The sequence below is a fragment of the Carlito syrichta genome, unplaced genomic scaffold (assembly GCF_000164805.1).
Source record: "Carlito syrichta isolate Samal-C Ts95f unplaced genomic scaffold, Tarsius_syrichta-2.0.1 Scaffold306510, whole genome shotgun sequence".
NCBI lineage: Eukaryota > Metazoa > Chordata > Mammalia > Primates > Tarsiidae > Carlito > Carlito syrichta.
This window is the reverse complement of record NW_007250606.1, coordinates 371,433-399,297: the sequence shown is the minus strand read 5'-3', so window position 1 is coordinate 399,297 and position 27,865 is coordinate 371,433. Positions and strand designations below refer to the sequence as shown.

At 36.0% G+C, this 27,865-nt stretch overlaps 1 protein-coding gene across 5 annotated transcripts in view; it reads right to left on the bottom strand.

The window, feature by feature from the left end:
- The window catches only part of NEDD4 (neural precursor cell expressed, developmentally down-regulated 4, E3 ubiquitin protein ligase), a 139,138-nt gene that overhangs the window by 38,739 nt on the left and 72,534 nt on the right, over window positions 1–27,865 (bottom strand). For 3 of the 5 annotated variants that reach the window (XM_008063062.1, XM_008063058.2, XM_008063060.2), the window contains 3 exons: window positions 8,798–8,848; window positions 7,427–7,488; window positions 3,692–3,794 (listed from right to left, as the gene is read on the bottom strand). The exons of 1 other annotated variant lie outside the window; for it this stretch is intronic. In XM_008063062.1, the coding sequence (XP_008061253.1) occupies window positions 3,692–3,794; window positions 7,427–7,488; window positions 8,798–8,848 (216 nt within the window). The remainder of the gene's footprint in view (window positions 1–3,691; window positions 3,795–7,426; window positions 7,489–8,797; window positions 8,849–27,865) is intronic. One more of the 5 variants, XM_008063059.2, reaches the window with a different exon arrangement.

Sequence of the window (27,865 nt, the reverse complement as noted above, 5' to 3'; positions counted from 1 at the left end):
GTCTCGCCAAGTTGCCCAGGCGGGTCTCGAACCCGGGGGCTCAGGCAGTCCACTCACCTCTGCCTCCCAAAGTGCAGGATTACAGGCTGAGCCACGGAGCCCGGCTTCTTTCTTTCTTTTTTCTTTTTCCTTTTTACCTCTTTTATGGGAACTGACATCTCTTTAATTTTGTCTTTTTCTTTTTACTGCCCAAATTCTATTATCTTGCTCCCTCTATTCTCTTTGTCTCTCTATTGATGCTTATCTTCCTCTCTCTTTCTTATCCTTTTCCTTAAATGATCAAATTATGGGATCCAGCACACCTAAAAATTAATCTTGCATATATTGACTGAATCAGATTTTATTTCTCTAGTCTCAATCTCAAAAGCACCTGAGTTGAATTTTCATATTCCACTTTTGAAGAAACATTTACTTAACATTTTTTGGTGGAATATGATCATGAATCACTTTCTTGTGAGATTAATAACATTTATTAATAAAAATGTTCTCATGATAGCTGTAAAAAATTATCAAAATATTCAGAGCTAGGAAAATGGTACCAAGAGAATATTTCCTTAAAAGCTTCTTAAAAATGTCTCTCTTAAAGATCTGCTTACCATATTTATATTATCCAAGTAAATATGAGAAGAGAAAGAAAAAGTTAATTAAGGGCTTTTTTGCAAAACCTGTTTCAAGTTTGTGTGAGTACAGTTGTACAACTGAATGCTGTTTAGAAAGATTAAATTTTCATTTTTTTGGATAGACTGCCTCCCTATTAAATATATATCAACTATGATTCTTTATAAAATATATATATATATTTTTGAGTCAGGCTTTCACTCTGTCACCCAGACTGGAGTGCAATGGCATAATCATGGCTGACTGCAGCCTCACCCTCCTGGGCTCAGGCTATCCTTTTGCCTCAGCCTCCCAAGTAGCTCGCTATGTTGCCTAGGTTGGTCTCAAACTGCTGGGCTCAAGCAATCCTCCCACCTTAGCCTCCCAAAGTGCTGGGATTACAGGTGTGAGCCAACACGTCCAGCCTGTAAAATAATTTTCTAAGTATCAATGAACCTTTTAAAATTACTAACCTCAAAGATAATATGTAATGACCCACAATTTAACTGAGTCAAAGAGGATTAGAAAGAAAGCATTCAGAAGTACAAAAAACTATTTATGTTAATTTTGTGAAATTAATACAACTAACCCTAAAATTGCAAAGGGAAAAAAATCACTTGTTACATATTTATCTATGATAGTCATACTTTACTAAGAAATACAAACTGCCTAAGAGTGACTTCTTTTCAAACTTACAATTGTTTTCCTCAAGTAGTAGAATTTTATATAGTAAGTCGCAAACTAGATGTCAAAGGAGAAGGCAAGGCTTCTCTGGTCATTAGCTACCCAGAAGGTAAATAAGCACAGATTCATGTGTTTGAATTCCTAGGTCCTTTCATAAATAAACTTCTACATGCTAACATCTCCTGAGATTGCAAGATGCATTCTGTGGGAATTCAAACATTGAGACGTGAGACCACAAAATGAAGTGAGGCAGTTCTCCCCACAGAAACTGAACTGTGAATAAGGTCCTATAATATGTGAGTGTGGACAAAACTTGGAGCAGGTTACTAAAGAATGAAAAGCTGTTACATTTTTTAAAGTTACTAAATAAAGAATTTTCTTTCTTTACAGCAGACATCCTTCATTTCAAGATATCCCTTATACAAGATACCTTGGTGCATCAAAAAGCCAGGTAGAGAAACTTTTACCGAATAAATACCTTTAACACTTTAAAAATGATTATTATATGAAAAGTCAGAGAAAGATGAATGAAAAAGTTAATCAAATAAGTAAATATAGAACTGAGAGGATAACAAGTTCCTTGATCACTAAACTACGGGCTGTCTATACTCCATGACCTGAAGAAAAGTTATTCCCTTATGTTGTTATAGATTTTCCTACAAAGCAAAATCTCATTATTGCATTAAAAAAATCTCCAGAAAGTGGTGCTGCAAACTCACTGCCTGCTCTAAGAGCTTTCTTTCTCAAGGCATATGAGGTAGACTCTAGCCCCAAGGGAGGTCTCTCAGCTTCACTGTTTTTTTGTTTTTAATTTAATGATGAAGGGTACAATTCAGGATTAGATATAAGTAGTCATCATATAGGTAAATCTGGGCCTCCCTTTGGTCCCCACTTTGCCTGGTTTGATCAGGTACCCTTATTGGTGTATGCCACCCCCTCTGTCCCCCCCCCAGCAGTTTCCTGCTACTGCCAATCCCTTTCTTATTGTATTATAGTAAATGTTCAGGGTTTGCTTATGAGTGAGAACATGTGGTACTCAGTTCTTTGTTACTGTGATAAGCTTCACAGTGCTTATGGAGATCTAAGCAGACCCTCAGTTAAAGAGGCAAGAATGTTGAGGAAGGCACAACAAAAGAAACTTTTAAAGCAATTTAGTGCCATACACTGTGCTTTATTTCAGTAAAGGCTGAATAAATGATGCTGTCTTTTGATGCTAATGTGCTTTCAAAGGGAACCGCAAGGAACAGGTGTATTTAGTCCCCTTTTCAAATCATAAATTTGTCTGCTGGAAGAAATCCTAGAGGTCATCTGATACAACCCTGTCACTTTGCAAATGAAGAACCAGAGGTTCAGAGAAGTTCAGAAACTCATACAAGGTCTGGCTAGCAGCAGAGCTGATGACTAGAATTCTAGTCTCCAAATCCCTATCCAATTCTATTCCCAATACATGCTGTCTGCCTTCTCTTCACTTAACCCCAGATGCATGTAGCTCTACTCAAATACTTGACTTGGACTTTCCTCTTATCCTGTCATCTATGAAAATTATTCACAACTAAATACGATTTTTTATTAGATCATTAAACTCTTTTTTTCTTTTTTGAAAAAGAAAAAAAGTCTCACTCTGTCGCCCAGGCTGGAGTGCAGTGGCACACTCACAGCCACCCCAGCGTCGACCTGCTGGGCTCCAGCAATCCTTCTGCCTCAGCCTTCCAAGTAGCCGGAACTACAGATGTGTGCTACCACGCCTGGCTAATTTTTTAAATTTATTGTAGAGTTGAGGTCTCACCAAGTTGCTCGGGCTGTTCTTGAACCTGTGGGCTCAGGCAATCTACTTGCCTTGGCCTCCCAAAGTGCTGGTATTACAGGCTGAGCCACCGAGCCCGGCCCACTTAACTCTTTCTCTCATTCCCCTCCATTCCTCTGAGGCTCCCTACCATCATAGGAAAAGTAAATAGGAATATGAAATATAACATTTATGATAGTAATATTTCATAAAAGAGTTCCTAATTAGCAAAAGTCTTCTCAAAATAGTCTATATATTTAACTTCCAAATACTAAATTGTGTTCTTCCTTTAATGAAGAACATGACAGTTTTAGAAAATGCAAAAACCCCCCGAAAAACTAGAAGGTGTAATTACAATAAATGCTTTCATTTATAAACGTTGTATTCTCTACTTCCTAATCTTTAAGAAGGTCATCAATAATAGCCATTCATTCTACAGAAATATCCTTAGATGGGAAAAAAAAACTGTTAATGAATGCTTGGGTGAAAGAAATGTCCAGGTAAATAATTTTTATTGCACACATTAACTTCACTGAATGAAGTTATTTTTCTTTAGAATACAGTAAAATAAAAAATTATATATATATATATATTTTTTAGCTGAACCAAATATTTATAAAATCTCACCTCTAATTCCTCAGCCTGTTCTGCGTTATCTTCTTCTGAGCCACTGGTTTTAGGTAAATATGTCATTTTTAATCTCAGATAACCTTTAACTCTTGATTTGTGACTGTAGAAAAGAAAATAATTATTCATAAAACTTTAGCACTAGAAGGAAATGCATTTATTTAATAAGTTTAATGAACACCCACTAGCTTCTAAAGATCTATTAGAGGAGATTAAAAGATAAGTTCCAGTACAGAAGATATCTAGAGAAAGGAATAGATAATGGAGAACCAAGGGAACATATATAAATAAATAACTGTTATGCTATAAATAAGAAGCTAAGGAAGTTTAAGTGAAAGATCAGAGAAAACTTCAAAGAGAATTTAGCATTTGAGTTGGAGCTAGAAGATTGGGGAGGATTTTTATCTTTGGCAGTGGGGGGAAAGTGCAAGGACAAGGAAATGCATGAGAAATCTAGGGTGCAATGAAGGAAATAGCAGTGTTTGAGTCTGGCTGGATTACAGGATACGTAAAGGAGAGTGTAGGAGGTAAGGATGGTCCAGATGATGAGGTCATGCAACATAAGATAACTTTATACTTTATTTTGCATATGTTGGGAAGCCAATGACAATTCTGCAATAGAGAAAGGCATCCTCAAAGATGTGCTTTGATACTATATCCTGGATATTAATCTGGCCATATTGCAGAAAAGCAGAGAGCAAGGCCTGATAATTGTCTGAAACCTACTTTTCTATGGTAGCTATTTGAATCTGTCACATAATAATTTACCTAACCTATGTTCATATTGTATCTCCGGTTTGATAATGAGTTGTCTAAGGTAAAGGTTGCTGCCCACTATAGTAATATTTTAAATCTTTATAAAAACAAAGAACTTTTATGTCTTTAAGTCTTTCATAACTTCTAACTTAAGGCTTAATTCTATCTATTGTCTCGTCAATTCTAGCATTTCCTTAAGGATTTACTTAAGAAAACCTTGCTTGTTCTACCTTTCTATATAGATATTTTCTGGTGATTTTTCCAGATATCAGATATGTAACAATTACCCTTTGTCTTTCTAGACAGGAGTTCTCATCTTTCTATTTTGTCTTCAAAAGATTATCTATCTATCCTTACCCCCCTGCCTCCCTTTATCTTTTTAGCTGTTCTCTGTATAGTTCTCATGGATTTGGCAAATTTAGTGCACTCTTTCCTGAGAGGTCAGTGAAATCCCCAATGCTTAATTCCAAGGCCACTAATGTGGTTTGTGTCTTCATATTTAAAGGGGTATAAATATACTGACTTGTATAAAAGACGGATACAGAAAATGTGCTCAGATAACATTTTGTTGAAAGTTTTCTCTACAATTGTATGTTTCATGTCTTTCCAACTAGAAAATACTCCTAGAAGTTTTGACTTAATGAGGTTTGAACAAATCTAGGAACATAGTACATTGTCTATGTGAATAAAGTTCTTTCTGCACTTGCAATAATACCCAATATTGCAGACAGAAACAATAAATTGTATTTTTTTTAAAGATCAAGACACTAGAAAGCATTTGGCAAACTGAAAAGCAGGCTACTAGGGCAACCAACTAAGAAACAAATATTTATTTAATTATTCTTCGTATGCAGATGTCACAAACGGTCTAAAATGAAAGGAAGAAAAGAAATTTACATTCTAGATTTCTACAGAAATTAAATGTGTGACTTTTAAAATTTATTTTTCAACTTTTTAGAGACAGAATCTCACTCTGTAGTGCAGGGTAGAGTGCAGTGGTGTGATCATGGCGCACTGCATCCTCGAGTTCCTGGGCTCATGCCATCCTCCCGTCTCAGCCTCCAGAGCAGCTGAGACTACAGCTGCATGCCACCATGCCCAGCTAACTGTTTTTTTTTTTTTTTTACTTTTGTAAAGACAAGGTCTTGCTCTGTTGCCCATGCTGGTCTCAAACTCCGGGCATCAAGAAATCCTCTTGCCTTGGCCTCCCAAAGTGCTGAGATTACTGCAGTGTGAGCTACTGAATCTGGCCTTGTGACTTCTTTTATAGAGAGTAAATATTAACACAGTCTGTGAGTACGCTTTGTAAATTCTGTTTTACTATTTATATTATAAAGAGTAATTTTTTAAATGAAGAGATTTACAATGTTCCAATAGTATATTTTTCAAACACATTTTCTAGTTTGAGACAAGACAAATACTGTTGTTTTCACAGATGTCCTTTCTCTGCTTTACTTTGACCTTTTGACAGTAAGTCCACACACATGTTTTGACTAGACTTTACTTGACAGTGTGGTACAGAAGATCAGAAGGAGTTTTATTTATAGGTTAAATTTAAAATTTTTTTGATGCAAATCAAGCAATTCCTTTTAAGAAAATAGAATTATAAGCATGCTATTTGAGTTTTAAATTCCAGTCTTTCTCATGTTATTTTCTGTAAATATTTGAGTCTTCTTAAATACTTTTAAAATTAAGAATGCAAAATGTAGTTAAGTTTTTCTGAAACTGGCTTTCTGCATAGCAAGTTGGATATTGGTTTTAGATGAATTAATGTTTGTGGTTTGTAAAAGCATAGTATGACAAGATTACATAAACTTTAAGATAAAAAGTAAATATGCAATGGGGGAACCCCAAAAACTCCCGGAATTTATTTATTAAAAAGTGTGTCTTTCTTCTTACATGTTTAAACTTCAGTCACCTTCAAAGAAGTTTTCATTTGATGCAAAACACCTATCAAGATGCTTTTTCCACTGATCAAAACAGTTTTTGAACTCCTTGATTTTGATGCCTTTTAGTGCTGCTGCTGTTTTTAGTTTCACCTCTTTCACATGGGCAAATCGTTTCCTTTTGAGGACTTTTTCTTTTTTTTTTTTTTTTTGAGTTGGAGTCTCACTCTGTGGCTCAGACTGGAGTGCAGTGGCCGCTCCTGGCCACCGCAGCCTCGACCTGCTGGGCTCTGGCGATCCTCCCGCCTCAGCCTTCAAAGTAGCTGGAACTACAGGCGTGCGCTACCATGCCCGGCTAATTTTTGATTTATTGTAGAGATAAGGTCTCGCCTAGTTGCCCAGGCGGGTCTCGAACCCACAGGCTTAGGCAATCCACTCACCTCAGCCTCCCAAGGCGCGGGATTACAGGCTGAGCCAAGCTGAGGACTTTTTTCATCCAGGGAAATTTAAAAAAAGTTGCTCAGGGCAAGATCTGGTAAATAGGGAGGGTGGGACACAAGGGTCTCATGCCATGTTTGTTAAAGACTGCTGAACACTCAGCTCAGTGTGGGCAGGTATGTTGTCATGGTGAAAGAACCAGTTACCTGTTTGCCACAACTTGGGACATTTCTTCTGCAAACTGTGACGTAACCTTCTCAAAACTTACAGATAAAAATTTTGGTTGACCAATTGATCTGGAGGAATAAATTCTGAGTGTACTACCAGGTGCCTACCTGCCAAAAGATAATTCTGGTTTTTTTGGGGGGGGGTCCTCCCTCATAAAATAATTACAAATTTTAGCCTTCTAGTCTGAAACATTAGGAGAACAAATATTTCTCAAAGGGATATGATCATTTTCTGTATTTTCAGAATTTTTTGCAATGTGCATATTAGTACTTCTTAGTCAGAAACAACAATAAAACTTAAAAAAATACAGCATTTAGAAGTGGCTTATTTAGAAAAGTTTAAACCTTGAATTTCCAAAGAGACTACTGTAAGGTATTATGAAGAGATTTTTTTAAAAACAGTACGTTACTATTTTATATTTACTGACCTTCTTGGGTGAAGAACAAAATCCTTAAAGGTATATGGTCTCTCCATTCTTGGATTTTCTGTCTAGAATAAAACAGTAGGTTTTCAGGATATATCTATAACACCAAAAATATGCACTTTTCAAGAATATTCATGAACTATGACATAAGGCATAACTGAAGTTAGAAATGAGAAGAAAACATGTGGGCTGTGGCGTCAGAAGGCAGGTAGAACAACAATACAGAGTGGTTAGTAAATGAGCACACTAAAAGAATATGGCATATGTACATGTCACCATGTGGGCTTGGCTAGAGCATACAGACAATTCTAGGAAAACAAAAAAGTAATCAGCCTGGAAAGTAAGACTGAACGAAATATATTATTGAAGGCTTATGTTCTCTAAGACCGTAGAGAGCCAATAAACATCTCAAAAGACTGATAAAAAAAAAAGTATTTTTTCTCTTTTTTAACGTTCGGCAGCCCTTTGCCTATTTTTATTATCCTTCTCTGCTGTTTGCATTGTTAACTAATTACTCTGTCTTGAAACTCTTTTCTTAAATTCTCATGGCATTATGTTACTTGGTTCTTGTCCTGTATCTGCGTGTCTGTCTTCTCTTTCTCCTCTGATCCATGCATGTTGACTGAAGGTCAGTGGTTGGCCCTCTGGCTTCTTTCTCTTACTTGGACAGTCCATCATTCTCAGAGATTCCAATGTTACCTGGACATTAATAATTTTCAGTCTTGCCTGTGCCTTTTTTCTACATAATTCATTTCTATATCTCTGTCAGCTGTCTGCTCTAAACTTAAATTTTTCCTGTTTCTATTGAAATTCAACATATCCAAAAATAAATTTCTTGTCTTTCAAAACAAAATGACTTTTTCTCCTCACTATTCTACCTGAGACATAACCTCTAACTTCCAAGTTCAATTTGTATTATCTTTACTTTTTGCTTATTTTTTTCAACCTCCCTGTCAGACACTTGATTTAATAATTCTGAAATGTTTCCTGAACCTGTCTTTTATCCTCCATTGCTTAGTCCAGATTCTTAGTGTTTTGTCTATCTTAGTTTCCTTCTGTGGGGCTAGGCTCTCCTCATTCTAGTTACTCAGCAGAATATTTCTAAACTGATCTTCCTTACACAAAGCATTCATAATGCCAACAAACTTCAGTGGCTCTGTTTCTCACTGGGGTTCATGTGAGGAAATCTTAAAGAGAAAATGGAAAAGGAAAATTGAGATAAGTTTTAAGAAAATAATGTGCTCAAGAAATAAAAGCAGTATACATGTAATAACTAAAATACTGACACTAACTATATTATGTATATGTAAACAATTTTGTATTAAATTAAAAAGAGTAAACACAAAAAGCAAAATTATGGACACCTATACCAACCGGTAATGGATAAAGTGGAACATCTACTTGACCTAGGAAATCATCTCTTGTCTATAAAAGAAAGAAGAAGAAAAATTAATAGTATGCTCGTATCCTTTAGGAGGTTTTGATGAAACAGTACTATCATTCATAGGAAATGTAGAATTTTTTTTTGTTTGTTTATGCCTATGCAGCATCAGTGGAAACTAAAAAGTAATGTGGCACAACTTCTGGTAAAGGCAGAATAGCATATATTATATTAATCTTTCTGCAGATCATAATTATATATGCTGACCATATATAAAAATAGCTATTTGAAAGCACAACAGAGTGACCAAAAACAAGCAGAAACTGGAAGGAAGTTAGCCCTTGAAAGAAAGAAGCGCACTACGTAGGATTCAATATTTACATGGCTTTTCCCCGATAGTATTCCACAGTCCATATAGTTTGAGGTGCTTGGAACCTAACCCGAATTCTGCACTACTACTGGCTTGAGGAGTCAGAAGACCTTGTTTAGAGTATCTGAGAAATCAGGAGAAAAATCCCAGAAAGGAGAAAGCCACAAGAGTCCCTCCAAACCTATGTATAACCTCTACCCAAATCCCTAGTTCAACCATGAACTGCCCAAGTGAAAGGAAGGCTGAAAGGACTAAGAATAGATTTCAGTTAATGTTCACTAAAGGGGACATAGAATTTGGAGTTCAGTTAAGTTAACTTGCTAGAACAAAAATCAACACTCTACAAGGGAAAGATAACAAAATTTATTATCGCCACTATGTACTGTCTATCTTGTCCAATCTACAATAAAACATTACTATAGATGCAGAGGAACAGAAAATTCTGATTTAGTACCAAGAGAAAAAGTAATAGAAACCAACCACAAGATGACACAGATCTTGGGATAAGTAGACAGGGAAACTAAAGCAGCTAATATAAAGATGTTCAAGGACTTAAAAGAAAAAATCAAGTCATATAAAAAATAAAAAGAACCTGTGGAAAAATTTCAAGCAGGCTATTATGTATTAACGGGAGTCCTAGAAAGGTGAGGGAATGGTAGGACAGAAAAAACATTTGAAAGAAAATCAGCCACAATTTTTCCGCATTTGGAAAAACACAAATTTAGACAGTCAAAGTCAGTGAACTGAAGCAGAATAAAGACAAAGAAAACATGGGTAGGCAAATCATTGTTAAATGCTGAAAACAAAAGATAAAGAGAAAATCTTGAAAGCAGCCAGATTAAAAATAATACATTACACACAGGGAACAACAATACGAATTATGGCTGACTTCTCAGCAGAAACAATGGAAGCCAGAAAACAACTGAATAATATCTACAAGTGCTGAAAGAAAAAAAAAAGAATTCTATATTTAGGGAAAAAAATCTAAAATGAAAGAAAATCAAGAGACTTTTAGATAACTAAAGTTGAGATAATTTGTCATCCGCAGACAAATTATTGGCACAAGACATGCTAAGAGAAGTTCTTCAGGATGAGGATAAGTGGCACCAAATGGAAACTCAGATCTAAAAGGCAGAATGAAAAGCACCAAAGATGGAACATATGTGGGCAAAATTTTTAAAGTAACTTCTCAACCTCTTAAAAAATAAACTGTTATTTACAGAAAAAATTATATCACTACATTATGGGTTAAAATGTAATACACATGACATCCTTGTGCAAAAGACAGGTGGAGTAAATAGATCCATATTGTTGTAAGCATCTTAAATTTTATATGAAGTGGTATGATTGATAAACGTTATCATTAATTGATTGGAGAGACAAAAAGCCAAGAGAAGAATTAAAATGGAGTATCACAAATATTTGACCAGCCAAATTAAGGCAGGAAAAGAGAAATAGAGAAACAAAACACAAATGGAACTACCAGAAATAAACAGCACATTTTGAGAACTAAATCCAACCATACAAATGATGACAAACTAAATATTCCAATTAAAGACAGAAATCCATCAGGCTGAATAAAAATGCAAGACCTAGCTATATGTTGCCTGCAAAAGACACTTATCATTATTTTAAAATATTTTCCATTTTTTCATTTCATTTAAAATAATTTCAGATGTACAAAAATAGTGCTAAGAATTCACATACATACTTTTCACCCAGATCCCCAAATGTTAGCATCTTATTAATCATAGTATAATGGTCAAATCAGAAATACAATTAACTTGTCTACAGAACTTACTCACATTTCACCAACTGGACCATAAACTGGGTCTAATTCAGAATCACACATGGCATTTAGTTATCCTGTTTATTAGTTTCTTTTAATCTGGAAAGTATCTCAGTCTTTGTCTTTCATAATCTTGATATTTTTGAAGAGTACTAGTTATAGTTATAGAACATCCCTAAATTTGGGTTTGTCTAATATTTCATTTTTGAATTTAGATTATGCAGTTTTTGCAAGAATACTACAAAAGTGATGTTTGGCCGGGCTCGGTGGGAGGCTGAGGTGAGTGGATTGCCTGAGCCTGTGGGTTCGAGGCCCGCCTGGGCAACTTGGCAAGACCTCATCTCTACAATAAATCAAAAAAATCACCCGGGTTTGGTAGCGCATACCTGTAATTCCGGCTACTCGGAAGACTGAGGTGGAAGGATCACTGGAGCCCAGCAGGTCGAGGCTGTGGTGGCTGGGAGCGGCCACTGCACTCCAGTCTGGGCGACAGAGTGAGACTCCAACTCAAAAAAAAAAGTGATGTTTGGCCCCTTCTGAGTGCATTATATTAGAGGGCATATGATGCTGATTGGTCCTATTACTAGTGATTTCAACTTTGATCATGTGATTAAGGTACTGTCTTCCAGGTTTCTCTGCTTAATGTTTTCTCCTTTGTAATAATACTTCAAAGTCATTTAAATATCCCATTTCTCATCACACTTTTATCACAAACTTTTACATCCACTGATGATTCTTGCCTGCAACAATTATTACTGTGGTACTTATGAAACAGTGACTTTCTATTTCTACCATTTCTCTTACATTAGTTAATTAGAACTATGCTGAAATAAAGTACTTTCCCTGTCCTCCCATTTATATATTCAATTACTTATTTAAATCAGCACGGACTCATTGACATTTATTTTGTTAATTTAAGAGATACAATCTATTACTGTCACTTATTCTGTTATTCATATTGCCTCAGATCTGGTCATTGGGAGTCACTTTAAGTTAGTTCTTGTGCATTTTTGATGTGCCCTTGTCATTAATATATATATATATATATATATATATTAAGCACTTCCTTACTTTCTGGCACCAAACGATGTTCCATGTTCAGCTTATACCTTCCCTATCCCTGCTCTGCAACCAGTCATTTCTTTAAAGAACCCTAATATATTTTATCTGAAAATAATATATTTTTTTAGATTAGAAAATATAGTTTATTTAGAAAGTAAATTAGAGAGAGAGAAAAAGAGGAGATTCACCTCCCCAAAGTAGGGGAGGGGACAAAAGTTTAAGAAAACATGACCTGGTCATAGCTTAACACATGGCCATACCATAGCTTAGCAAGGCAATGGCCAGAAAATAATATTTAATACCAAGATTTGGGTGCAAGGTGCTCATTGCCTCTAGACTCAAGAAACAAATTTTAAATACAAAAACATAGATAAATGGAAAATAAAAGTATAAAAAAAGAGACATCGGGTGGACAGTAAGTATAAGAAACCTGGAGTGGCTATAAAAAATTAGACAAATTAGCCTTCATGACAAGGAGTACTGTCACAAATAAAGAGGAACATTTCATAATAATAAGGAGGGCAATTCATAAAATATTCATATAAATAATATGAATAAACAATAAACAGAAAAACTACCCAATTAAAATGGGCATAAGACTAAAACAGATATTTCAAACAAGAAGATAAATGAATCATACATGAAAAGATGCTCACCACTATTAGTCATCAGGGAAATTCAAATTAAAATCACAATGCATTACCACTTTAAATCGTCTAGAATAGCTAAAATCAATAAGTCTGACAACAACAAGTATTGGTCAGGATGTGGAGCAATAAGAAATCTCTTATAAAGTTAAACACATAGCCACTCTGTGATCAGGAAATTCTACTCCTTGCTATATTAAAAGAATAAAAACAAATATCCTCTAAAATACTTGTTCAAGAATGTTTATAGAATTTCATTTATAATAGCTAAACTGGAAACAACTCAAATGTCCTTTAGCAGCTAAAACTGTGGTATATGCATTTAACAGAATTACTCAGCAATAAAAAGAGATTAACTGATACATAAAACAAAACAGGTGAATCCCACATAAAAATTTGATGAAAAAAGAAAGAAGACACAAATGAGTACATGTTATCTGATTCCATAAACTGTTTTGTTCAGAAACAAAACAGGGAGATTGGAAGAGTAGATGATAACAGAGAGAGAAGAGAGTAAGTGGAAGTCCTAATACTAAACAGTAAGTACTCTCATCCCCCCTTTTATTTAAAAACTTAGCTCCTAGAATACTGGGAGACAAATATATAATTCCCAGAGAAAAAAAATTCCTTTCTGGAAAAAGTAAGCAACTCAGTAGAAAAGACCTATAGATATTGAAACCTGGACATCTTTCAATAAAGTAATTAATTCTCTTTGCTCACCCCAAAGTGAATCCACTAGTTAATAGCTCACAAACAAAAACCTTTCAATAAATATTGAAATCGTATATATTTATAAAGAGTTAAGGACAACTCAATATTTGGAAAAGGTTATAACATGAAAAATCCTAAACCAATAAGTGGAAAAAACGAAATCAGATAAAAAATATTTTAAGGTCTTCTTGTGGTTCTGAGTTCTGTTCATAGTGTTTGAAATGTCTTTCAATTGAAATTATTTTTTAAATCATGGGGGTGAATCTTATTTTAACCTGTTTTACACCTGTATCATAATCTTAGAAGAATAAGTGACTGGAAAGCAATCAGTTCTTGCTCTGTGATATTGAACATCTAATGAACAGTCATTGAAAATTAAATCACTGTTTGCCATAAACAAGGTTGGATTTTTTAAAAGGAAACTCTAGGGCTTGGTTTCACTCTTGATTAATAAAGGCTGACAAATCATGTCTGGAAAAAAAAAAATCAAGTCAGACCACAAGAAAAATACTCCAGAAAAGCAATAATACTCTCAGAGATAAGATGAAACATCCATTAAACAGAATAGGCTACAAAAAACCCAAGTAATTAGAAGACACAAATATATCTTAGAAATTAAAAATATAACTCAAATAAAACCTTAAGATAGAGTTGGAAATTTCTTAGAAAGTCAGCTGGATGTGTTAGCTCACGACTGTAATCCCAGCATTTTGAGAGACCAGCACGGGATTGCTTGAGGTCAGGAATTCAAGACAGCCTGGGCAACATAGCAAGGCTCTGTCTCTATTCTTAAAAAGAAAAAATAAATAAATAAATGACAAAAGAATAAACTATAGGATCCCCAAAATACAGGATAAAATTTAAAAGTCACCATCCAAATAATAGACATTCCAGAAAGAAAAGAGAGGAAACCATCACAGAAGCATTTCAAGTAACTTTCACTGAACTCAAGGAAATGAATTTTGAGAGTGAAAAGAACCCACTGAGCATTAGGCAAAATGCATGAACAACAATAATAACAAAAAAAAGGTGCACATCAAGGCACATTATTGCAACATTTCAGAGCCCCCATAATAAACAAATTCTATAAACAAAGCAGATCACACACAAAATTGAAAGATAAAGAGAAATTCCCTCTAAAATCATGAGAATAATACCTCCTATACAGAATTCTATATCCAGCAAAACTATCTTTTTCCATTATGAAAGTAGAAAAATGGCATTTTCAAACACCAGTGTTCTCAGGAAGATAATGGAGGATATACTTCATCAAAACAAGGGAGTATGCCATGATAAAGGCAGATGCAGGGGATTCAATATAAGAAAAGAAGCAAAGAGGATTCCCAAAAAGACAAGAAAGGGAACTCTCTGAATAACTGTTATGTAAGACCTATAGAACAACCAGTGCCTACTGGAGCAGGAGGACAGATAGTTACAAGAGGGATGTTTCCCAGAATAATAGAAATAATAACACCCACCTAATGGGGTTTTTGTGAGAATTAAATGAGATACTATACATAGAGCATTTTGTATAATACCCAGCCCACCATGAGCATTCAATGAATGTTAGCTATTGTACCTTTGAAATGCTGGAATCTGTAATGAAACCCCTGCTCCCCTTCCCCTCAACCAGTCTGTGGACATTTCAAACAATTATATACAAGAAAAGGAGTAGGCTGGAGTCTGAGGCTTAACAAATTAGCTTAGTTTAGGGCCATATTCCTATCCCAGAACATGAACTGATGATCATTTCTGAAATGGACAAGTTAGCTTTTAATGATGTTTCCAAGGCTGTGTTAAATTTCTTTATTCCTGTTTTTAATCACAAGTAGATATCATATTCTATAAATCTTATCTTTAAGAAGCTGTAAGCAAAATAAGAAAAATACAACAAAAATAGTAAAATCTCAACCAGGAAGACAGAGGAATAAAATATTTTAGTTAACTGAATTATCTAGTTAACTGAGATTTAGGCTTAGCCAGATTAAAAACACTTTTTTGGTTTGGTCTTATTGACTAGCCTTGACCTTAGTAAAGTGAAAACCAATCTGCCTGATGAATTGTGACCCTGCAGTGATTAAACATGACTGTGATCACCTGTCACTAGAGTAACACAGGCATAGAAGAGGATTCCTCAATTTGGGGACTATTAACAATGTGAGCCAGATAATTTTTTTTGTTATGGAGGCTGTCTTGTGCATTCCTGGTCTCTACCCACTGGGAGTCAGTAGCACCCCTCCTTCAATTGTGACAATGAAAAATATCTTCTGGCCTTGCCAAATGTCCCCAGTGGAGCTCCAGTAGGTGCTGGTTATTCTATAGGTCTTACATAACACAAATAATGTTGCTATAAAACAAAATTATTATAAATAATCTTGTCTCAGTGGCAGAAGCACTCCTGGTTGAGAATCATTGCTACAGAAGGTATAAGACGGAATGTTTCAACAAGTATGCACAAAGCTCTCCCTCCTCGCTCCTTTTTAAAAAATACCAGCTTTATTGAAATACAATTCACAGCCAGACTCAGTGGCTCAGTCTGTAATCCCAGCACGTTGGGAGGCCGAGGTGAGTGGATTGCCGGAGCCTGCGGGTTCGAGACGTGCCCGGGCAACTTGATGAGACCTCATCTCTACAATAAATCAAAAAATTAGCTGGGTGTGGTAGCACATGCCTGTAGTCCTGGTTACTTGGAAGGCTGAGGCGGAAGGATTGCCGGAGCCTAGCAGGTCAAGGCTGCGGTGGCCAGGAGTGTGCCACTGTACTCCAGTCTGGGTGACAGAGTGAGACTTCAACTCAAAAAAAAAAAAAAAAAAAGAAAGAAAGAAAAAGAAATACAATTCATATACCATACAGTTCACTCACTTACAATGTACAATTCAGTGCAACCATCAGCACAATCAATTTTAGAACATTTTTGTCACCAAAAAGAAAATCCACATCTGTTAATAGTCACTCCCCATCTCTTGAGTCTGGGGTAACCACCAACCACTTTCTGTCTTTATAGATTTGCCTATTCTGAACATTTCCCATAAGTGGAATTAAATTATATAATATTTGGATCCTTATGACTGGTTTCTTTCACTTAGCATGTTTTCAAGGTTAATCTATGTTGTAGCATTTCTTACTGTTGAATATTTTTATTGTATGGATGTTCCACATTTTATTTATCCATTTATCAGTTGACTGACATTTGAGCAGTTTTCACTTTTTGGCTACTATAAATAATGTTGCTATGAACATTTGAGTACAAGTTTTTGTGCCAACATATATATTTTTTTCTCTTGGGTATGTACTTGGGAGTGGCATTTGCTGAAAACCTGCTAAACTGTTTCCCAAAGTGGCTGCTCCATTTCTCGTCTTTTTGATAATAGTGTTCCTAATTGTGTGAATCAATATGTCATTGTTGTTTGATTTGCATTTCCCTGACAGTCAGTGAGGTTGAACATCTTTTCTTGTGCTTACTGTGCTCTGTATTTCTTAAAATCTCATAACTTATAAATCTTCCCTACAAATTGAGTCTCCAATGGAGAGGCAGTGTCTAGCTACGGAAAGACAGAAAGAAGACACATCCCATCTCATCTCTCCAGGAAATCATCTGGTTTTGGTGAACATATTCTTTGTTCATTGATTGTCTTTGTAAACAAAAATATAGAACAAAAATCCCACATGGTGAGAACTTCCTTGTCACAAGTACCTCTGGTAAACAAAAACGTATTTTAAATATTTGGGGCAACATGTCATCTGCCTTCTTTAATGGTAAATGATCTGAAATGAGCTTCTTAACATCTACATAAGATGACGTGATTCCAAATAACTATATTTTCAATACTTGACGAATGAAAAAATTTCCAAACTAAAAATCAATATGCATGGTCTGAAAAGCAGATGGAGAATATGAAATTGGGAACTGTCCTGGAAAGTCTGGGACATATGGTTACTATAAATATAGGACAATTAGAGGTTCTTTTTCCATTTACAAAGGAAAAGTAATAGTTTTAAATTCATTCCTATGAAGGCAAGTCAGCCTGTGATGTTCATTAATATTTCCCTAGCCAACCAATTGTTCCAAATTCTGAATATCAAGCATTTCTTTGCAAGAGTTATTTCCTATATTTGAATGGTATGCAGCCTACTTCATAAAACAAATTTGCATTTGGTAAAATATAAGTAATTTAAGAATGCCTGAAAATCTGAAAAAGAATTTAGAATACCAGGTGATTTTAAACAGGACCATCTGTAGTGGGCACAGTTTAGTCAGTAAATAATACTTTTTCTAATATCTTAAGAATATGAATTTCAGTTTCTTAAGACAAGTTTTAGAACATGAAAAGAGAAAAGTCCAAATTGCTATTTCTGTAAAAACTTCAATTAGAACTATGGATGCTCTAATTTTAGGAGGACAAAATGTTATTAACTTTGATAAGGATAAATAGTGGCTGGATGCTCTGCTTTAAGAGAATCCAATGTAATAAAAAAACTCAGAATTTTAAAGACAGTTCAGTTGAAGTGTCACAGTTTTGAAGAATACTTTGCTTTAAAAATAATTTGCAGCCAGACTCGGTGGTTCAGCCTGTAATCCTGTGCTTTGGGAGGCTAAGGTGAGTGGATTGCCTGAGCCCGTGGGTTCGAGACCCACCTGGGCAACTTGGTGAGACCTCATCTCTACAATAAATTAAAAAATTAGCCAGGTGTGGTAGCACGCGCCTGTAGTTCCAGTTACTTGGAAGGCTGGGGCAGAAGGATTGCCGGAGTCCAGCAGGTGGAGGCTGCAGTGGCTGGGAGCGTGCCACTGCGCTCCAGTCTGGGTGACAGAGTGAGACTCCAACTCAAAAAAAAAAAATTAAGTAAATAAATTTTTTTTTTAAATAATAATAATTTGCCTTAAATCTGAGTTACAAATAATCTCCCAGGATAAATCTACTACATAAAGCAAAGAATTAAAGAAAGGATCATTTTGTCACAATTAGAGCCCAACAAGACAGCCAAAATTTTCTGCTGTAATATAAAACTTTTTGCTTAAATCATGCTTTTTAATTGGCAAAAATAAATTTTATACATGAATGTCAAATACAGTACAGCTTATGGTTTTTCAGTTTTCAGACTTAGCTATCAGCACTTTTCTAATCAAGATGATTTTTACTGAAAGCTAGTGAAATAAATAAATAAACACATAAATAGTGTTAACATTTTAAAATATGATTTTGAAAAGTAATTTTAAAACATAAGTAACCAAAACACAAGGTACAAAGTTAATAGGGAAATAAATAAATAAATAAAGCTATCAATTCTACCCTCTATCCTTGCAAGAGATAATAGCTATTATTTTTTGTGTCTGAGTATTCCTTCAGAGTTTTCTTCAACATAGTTCTGTATCTTGCTTTTCCCCCTTCAACATTATCTCTAATACCCTGTATTAATATCAATACACATAGAAATGCTTTACCTTTTTAGTGGTTGTGTGGTATGCCATTATACCAAAATTTATTTAACTAGTTCCCTATTGATAGACATTCAGATTGTTTCTAATATTTTGCTATTACAAACAATGTCACTGTCAATAAACCAGTATTTATCATTTTGTATATATACCCAAGATAATTTTTATTTTGTGTAATAATAAAGATTACAGCAAACTAATGTGAAATAGAAACAGATCCCAATAACTGACTGGATGCCACAGAAGGAAGGAGTTCTCTGAGTGAGCCAAAAAGCATATATATAAGTTTAAGCTACCTTTTTTTCCAAAGATAAGATTAAAGATCAAGAGGCTTTTATCTATATGACTATCTTAACCAGTGCTAATAACCACTGTCTTTAGAGCTGTTTTCAAATGCCCTACGTGCAAAAGTCATGATTCCTTTGTATAAGAGCATATAATTATTTTTAAAAAGAATAGGCGCAAGCAGTAAGAAAAGAAATTGGATAAAGTTATAGCCACAAAAATGCTAATTAATAAGCCATTATTAATTATATTATTTAAATTAAGCTATGAGATCAAGAGATATTTCAGAGATCATAAAAGACCAGAGTGGAGTTAATACCTCAGAAGCTGAAACAATAAAAGTGAAATTACCTGAGAATCTCTTCGTTTAAAGGGGTTTAAATTTTAAATTTTATTTAGTTAAGATGTTTAATATTTCTTTGATTTGGACACATGAAAAATCAATATTTTGACATATAGAATATTCACACATGCAAATCTCTGAGAAAAATAAGCAGAACGTATATGAATGAACCATTTATAGTATTTTTAAAATAAGAAACCATAAATTTCTGCTTACAGAATTTTATAAAACTTTTATTTTAAATGAACAACCTCCCTTCCCAAATCCATACTACAGGGATTCATACTACATACTAGATATAGATAGAAAAAAGGATTATGAAAATTCAACATCACTGTTTTCCAAGGTAAGCCAATCTTATTAAATCAAATTGCATTTGTACAGCTTCTACTCTTCTACTTTTACTTGTTGACTTGATTTATACTATGACTTGCTATTTTAAATATTTTTCTAGAAGTTCAAGATTTATTGAGTCAATCTTTTTTGTATGTCAAGGGGGAAATGGTGTTAGATAAACAGTTGAATTTGACCTGTGCTATAAAATCATCGTGCTATGGAAATTGGAGATCTTTGCATAAAGCGAACATTCAATGTCTCAAGCTTGTGATTAGCCCAGCCCTCAGCCTATTTGGTAGATTTGACTATAAGACACAAACTGTACAGTCAGCCCTCTATATCTGCAGATTCAACCAATCCAGGATAGAAAATATTTGAAAGGTATAAACAAAAAAATACAAATAAAACACAACACAGTACAACAACAATTTACATAGCATTTAAATTATGTTCAGTGTTATAAGTAATCTAGAGATGATTTAAAGTATACAGAAGGGTGTGTGTAGGTTATATGCAAATATTATGCCATTTTATTTAAGGAACTTGAGTATCTGCAGGGGTCCTAGAACCTATGCTCCCTCCCCCCCGCAAATACCAAGAGACTGTACTTTGTTCTTTGACAGTAGCTTCATACTACTAGAAAACTCTACAGCTTTTAGCAACCCTCACGTCTTAAAAGGGACTTTTACCTAATAGATCAGGGTGGGGTGGGAGAAACCACTCTTCTAAATCAGTTTTAGTTTGAGTTTTCGTCCTCTGATTATCAGCTTCTCTACTTTCTGATAACCATAGACTTGTGAAAACAGATGATTTACTTTGATAAGTTTATCTACATGCTTTAAAATCTCATTTGTAATTTACTGTGAGAATTAAAATATAAACCATTAACAATATGCAATATTAGCCATTTTTAAATGTTCTACTAAAAAGGATTCTGAAGCAGACAAGGAAAAACAGAAATCAGAGGTTGTATTGTACTGAATATAAACAGAATTTTATAATTATTTTCAAAATTAAAATTTAATATATCCAACACTTTCAGAAGCAATTTATGCTATATGCTCCTAAACTAGATGACTACAAAAGGCGGGGAAAAGGTTTTGCATTTATTTCAGCTATCCTCTCAACTCTAAAAGGGGCAAGGACTCAGCCCATTGTTTCAAATTTATATTTCTAAACAAAGGAAAATAACAAGAGGACTACAAGTAGAATTAGACTTTAACCAGGGAATATCCACAAATAGATAACTGCTAAAATGGATAAAGTTCTCTCTTTGAGAAAGAAAGAACTAAATGCAGTCAGAGATTCACACTTCTGAGCACTAATAAATTCTGATATTAATCTTTTCTTTCTAGAAATGTCTGCCAAGCTACTAGGGAAAGGAAAATATAAGTTCTGAAGAGACGGAAGGAAGCTAATATTCTCTGCAGAACCACCTTTGCAGTTTAAACGAGAAACTAAGTTAGCAGATGGCTACCACTGTTACAAAAGATACAGTGACTTCAGTTATAAGAAACCAAGAGGCCGGGCTAGGTGGCTTAGCCTGTAATCCCAGCACTCTGGGAGGCCCCGGAGAGTGGACTGCCCAAGCCTGAGGGTTTGAGACCAGCCCGGGCAACCTGGTAAGACCTTGTCTCTACAATAAATAAAAAATTAGCTGAGCGTGGTAGCACGGGCCTGTAGTTCCAGCTACTTGGAAGGCTGAGGCCAAAGGATCACCAGAGCCCAGCAGGTCGATTCTGGGGTGGCTGTGAATGCATCACTGCACTCCAGCCTAGGCGACAAAGTGAGAATCCAACTCAAAAAATAAAAATAAAAGAAAGAAACCAAGGAACAGAGTTGTGTAAAACCTCAGATATTTAATTTAGAAACAAGTAAATATGAGAAAATGAACTTTCAAATGGATAAATGGCCAGGTGCAATGGCTCGTGCCTGTATCTCAGCACTTTGGAGGCTGAAGTGGGAGGATTGTTTGAGGCCAGGTGTTCAAGACCAGCATGGCCAACATGGGGAAATCCTGTCTCTACAAAACAAAACAGAAAATTAGAAATTAGCTGGGTATGGTGGCATGTGTCTGTAGTACCAGCTATTTGGGAGGCTGAGGCTGCAGGATTCCTGAGCCCAGGAGTTTGAGGCTGCAGTGAGCCAAGAGTTCACCACAGCACTCCAGCCTGGGAGACTGAGCTCTAAGACAAAACAAAATACCAAATGGATAAATGGAAAGCCATCACTTTTAGCACACATAAAGGGAAGCTGTGGTGGCTAAGGAAAATAAACTAGAGGCTTCTGCATACAATCTAACATAGAGTTCAAGATTCAGGTTAAACTTCAGTGTGTGTCAGAATCACCCAATGGACTTTTAAAAAATTTATTGGATTAGAAAAGATAATTTATTTAAAAACTAAATTAGAAAGAGAGTGAGAAAAAGAGGAGCTTCACCTCCCCAAGGTGGGGGAGGAAGCCAAAGCGTAAGAAAACATGGCCTGGCCATAGCTCAAAGGGCACCTGGCCACACCAGAGTCTAGTAAGGCAATGGCCCCAATAGACTTTTTAAAGACAGATCATTGGGCTCCATTTCTGATTCAGTAGGTCTGGGATAGAGCCTGAGAATCTGCAGCTCTTGAAAGTTTTCAGGTGACGCTGATGCATCTGGTCCAGCAATACATCTTGAGAACCACATCTCTATTCAATTCTTGGAGAAAACCAGGAAGAGTAAACAATGATTGTGAAGATATATAAGCTGGACATCTAAGGGAGGTCACATAATTGGGATACATTTGTTTAAGCCAAGTTTAAAAGTTTATTTCCTGTGGGTCTTAAGAAACTTAGATTTACTAGGATGCATTGTGATATTCCAAGATACAGCATGTGGCAGTATGCAAACTTATTTGTCAATGGGAGAGGTTTCATAGGAGGTATTTCAGACTGGTGAAGCACACATTTCAAAAAGACTGGTCCAGGGGAAAATCTATAACTTCCTCAGCATGAGATTTTAGGCCCTCTACATTTATTTTCCCAACCTACCTTTCAGCCTTATCTATTACTAGAAGCCTCCCTAATAGCTGCAAAAATCTTGTATTTTGCCCTCTCAAACTTACTCTGCACTCTCTTCCTGGAAAGTTTCTTCCTTATCTCTTGTTTGTTCGTGTGTGTGTGTGTGTGTGTGTGTGTGTGTGTGTGTGTGTGAAGTGTCTTTTATTTTTGTTGTTTGGGTCCCATGTTTTTATTCCCTTCAGTGACTTTTCAGGGACTTTCCTAACTACCCATTTATTCTGAGTTCTCAGGTGCCCCTCTAGTTTTCATCTTAATTTCCCTTTTTATCGGCTCCTGCGGGTAGTCACCATTACCAATGTTTCTATCGCTTCCTCATTCCTAACCCCCAAATACTCAGTTTACCCACCAGATAGTTTTGGTTTGTTTTTTTAAGAGTTTTGTAATCTAATTGATATGGTTTTTTATTCGGTTGGCTGGTGAGCTGGGTTCCCTAAGAGTGTTTTCGTTTCTGGAGCTGGGCTGTCAGTCTGGGTTCCACACAGTGACTAGGAAGCAATGGCATCAGATGGGGGACGTGAATGTGATCCGAGCACTCAGGGCTGCCGGCAGCCGCAGGGCCCCCAAGAGTGTTGCAGTTCTGTCAGCTCAAGGGGCTGGCAAACCAGGTCCTGAAAAGTGTTGGCTCGATGGGCCAGAAAGCCAGGCCCCAAGAAGTGTTGGCTTGATTAGTTCAGTGGCCCCGACAGCTTCATCTGCCAATCACCAGCACGTGTAGCTCTTCAGGTCCGGCGGTCTTCAGCTCCTGTGATCTTCAGGAGCTCTTTGGGTACCGGTTTTTGTCTCACGCTCAAGAAGAATGAGGAACGAATGAGGAACGCAGACACCAAAGGGTGAGAAAGCAGGAGTTTATTAAAACAGAAAAGCTTTCACAGTGAAGGGAACCCAAAAGAAGGTTGCCCAGTTTCTTTCTCATCTCTTCTTGTGTAAATTCTATTTACTTATGAGGCCCAGTTCAATGCCATTTAATGAAAATTTTCCCGATGAGACTAAATTGCTAATTTTCTCCTCTGTAATTCTCCTTAGCCTTGTATCTATTTTAACATTTGTATTATAGTTCTCTTCCTTGTCAACTAGACTGTAAATTTCTCGAGGCCAACAAATGGTAGTGACTGGTTTCTATAGCCAGGTTCTGTGCCAAGCGCAGGAGGATGTTTCCCATATCGTGAAGCCTATGGTCTTACATGGTGGACAAACATGCACATGTAATTGAAGGGTGTGTAAAAACTGTAAAGGAATAGTACAAGTCTATAGATGTATATAAAAGGGGAGTTAAGGAGAACTTTTATTCCATTGTCTTGTCTTTGACGTAATGGAAAATTGTGCTATATCATCTTTGTCTCAATTAATCCCTCCTTTCTAAAAAACTAGCTATTTAGACCCAAGGAAGTACTCTATGATGTGGAGGGAATTGACCAGGAAGAAAACAGTAATAGTTCTTGCATTATGAAGCCAAATAAGCAATTGTGACAGGGAATGCTACAATAGCAAAAAAAAAAAAAAGATGGTGTCAGATTTCCCTTGATGGTTCAGGCACTAGACTCTTTAAGTCCCTCTTGTCCATTCCAGAAGGGTCAACAGAGTTGAGATAATAATTCAACAGAGTTGAGGTAATAATCATGATGGTTAAATGGCCTGCTCAACTCCCTACAATCTGACTGCCATCTTCAACCTGGACTTGATTTTAGTTCTTTGCCACCAGTTTGATAAGCTGGTCATGTTTGGGCTCCAGACTGGTTTGTTGATTCCTTGCCCATGTTTCTCCAGGCTTCGATTATAGCATATGTTCCTGGATCATTTAGTGGCTTTCCTCCCTAGGGACTACATTGTGTTTTCTTCCAGTTGTGGGAAGTTGTCTTCCTTCTGAAGGGGTGGTCCAAGCCTTCTAATACCTTGTCCCCAGCTGTCTCCACCAGTTCCTGACCTTTCCTGCCCTCTAGTGGCCATGAGCCACACTCTCTTCCTTGGCATGTGGAATCCACCACTTTGAATCTGCAAGTAGCTAGTAAAGTTCGACAGATTAGAATATTTTACATGGATCTTTATTATTCAAGTCCCATGATATTATAACTCTGATCTTTTATCGATACTATCCCAAAATTTAAAAAAAATCATCCATGAGAGGTGAAATCTACTATTCAAGTGAACTTAGAGTCAAATAAAACTACTCCATTTAATAGTTTAAAAATGTAAGAAAATTTAAACAATATTTAAAAGAAAAGCTAAAAATAGTTCCTAAGTTTCTCCATATGGTGCAAGGCCTAGTGACACACTTCCCATAGTAGAAAGTCATTATTTAGCTCATTATTAGGTTATTAGATTTATTGCTCTGTATTCCAGTTATGATCATCTTTAAAGGTAATTGAATCTGAATTTTAGCAATTACTGAATTTCAAGCTGAATGTGTTTCTATTCCATCTACTAATCAACCACAGCATTAGTGAGTCTGAAAAACAATGTCAAAATTCAGAATTTATCAGCCAGGCTCAGTGGCTCAGCCTGTAATCCCAGCACTTTGGGAGCCCGCGGGTTCGAGACCCACCCGGGCAACATGGTGAGACCTCGTCTCTACAATAAATCAAAAATTAGCCGAGTGTGGTAGCGCGTGCCTATAGTTCTGGCTACGTGGAAGGCTGAGGCGGAAGGATCGCCAGAGCCCAGCAGGTCGAGGCCGCAGTGGCCGGGAGCGTGCCACTGTACTCCAGTCTGGGCGACAGAGTGAGACTCCAACTCAAAATACATAAATAAATAAATAAATTCAGAAGTTATTAAAGTTTTCAGTCTATGGACTTTATGGAGGTTATCCTCCTGCAAACTTCCTTGATTCATGGGCAAATGGCCTTGAAACTACAACCATTTCAACTCTCTGATTTTTAAAAAATAATTCTAAGTCATCTTGTACACGCTCTGTGTCTTCCTTTCCTAGACTTCCTTGCCTTGCCCATCAAAAGTTGGGATAGTGTCTTCTACTGTTTTGTATTTCACAACAAAAAGACATTTAAAAAGCAAAATCTAATAGATTTTTAATAGTATTTTCTTTTAATCAACGAATTGCATTAAGCACAAATGATGCACAGTGATGGTGAAAAAAAGATTTATTCTCGATCCACATTGTGTATAGAACATTATGTACTCACAATGGACACGTTGTAAGAAGTGTGGGTAAAGACTGTACATGTCAAAGAATATTTCTGAATGACAAACTAAATAATTATTGAATGATTCTCAAAGTAGTTTTTCTTCTTCTCTCTCTTTTCTTTTTCAAACCTTGGAACAAGAGTGCATTATGTGGTGACAGAATAAAATATTTTCTCTAACTATTTTTACTTTTTTGAAGCAAATAGCCTTTTTTTAGTTTTTAAAATAAATTGCAGGCTGCACACGGTGGCTCACGCCTGTAATCCTAGCACTTTGGGAGGCCAAGGCAAGAGGATTGCCTGAGCCCAGGAGTTTGACACCAGCCTGGGCAACATGGTGAGACCTGGTATCTACAATAAATCAAAAGATTAGCTGGGCATGGTGGTGTGTGCTTGTAGTCCCAGTTACTCAGGAGGCTAAGGTGGAAGGATCACCTGAGCCCAGCAGGTCAAGGCTGAGGTAGCTGTGATTGTGCCACTGCACTCTAGCCTGAGCGACAGAGTGAGACTCTGACTAAAAAAAAAAAAAAAAAAATTCCTAAATGAAAACAGATTATTCTTACAATTTGATTTCCTGGTCATCTGATCAAATATAAATTTGGCTGATCTGTAAACAGTTAAAAAAAAATCTCTTTCAGGTTGAAAACTCATGAAATTTTTACTGAAGAATATAATGTCTCAATGAAAACAGGAAATAAAAAAGAGATGTGGGTTACTGTTTAAGAAAATAAGAATTCACTGGATCCCTTTAAGACTAACATTTTTCTTGCTTAAACATGAAGGCAGGTACCAGTGGAGCAAAATACAGCCACTGGGATGCAGTTCTGCTCCTTTAGCTGTAACACCAAGTACTGCAGCTTTAGGTGTCTTCCCTAATGCACTTGGAGCACTGTCAAAGTTCCAGAGGTATTGATGCCTTGTGGCTCGAAACCTAGTGTTCTAGAGAAGCCTTGTCCAACAGAACTTTCTGCAGTACTGGAAATGTTCTGTACTTGTGCTGTCCAATGCAGGAGCCAGTAATCACATGTAACTTCAAGTACTTGAAATATAACTAATACAAATGAGGTTCTGAATTTTAAATCTGATTTAATTTAAATTAATTTAAATCTCAATAGCCACATGTGACTATTGACTACTATATCAGACAGTAGCATTCTAGGAGATCTTTAGTAAAACAGTACTTTCTGATTTTAAGATTTTATTTTTAGCTCTTGCTATCTCTGGGATTCAGACATGTCCTCAGGGCTGACTGATACTCTACCACACTGTATTCAGAATCATGATTCCTCATTTTTTGTTTAACTAGGCTTGCTTATCAGACCTAAGGAAAGGTTGAGATGTGTTTTTTTTAGGATGCTTGTGGGCAATAACTCTTTTTAAGGAAAGGAAGAACCACAACCCAGTGGGACACAGCAGTACCCAAAATCAACAGTGGAATGTACTGTAAACGCCTGTTCATGCAGCTTGACAGGACTGAATTTGTTCAAGGGTGCATGGGAGCCATCGCTTGGGGACCCCAGAAACACTGAAAAGCACTTTGTAGCTGCTTGGGATCTTTTTTGATAGAAGAGAAGGGCTAAATCAGTGAAATTGGGTTATAATTGTCATTTTGTCTCCACTGATCCCTGCAGGCTGGGGAAGCTTGGGAAACTTGGATTAGACATTGTGAACAAAGAGATTTGACTGGCTTACTTCAAAATTATGGTATCAGTATATTTCAGCAGTTTTACCACTTGTATGATAATATTTACAACCAACAATCCAGAGTAATATCAAATTAACTTTATAAAGTTTAAATCCTATGAGCCAAATACATAATTACTTTCAGTAATTACTTTCACGAAGGGGTAGCAATAAAAAGATTTTTTTTTTTTTTTTTTTGAGTTGGAGCCT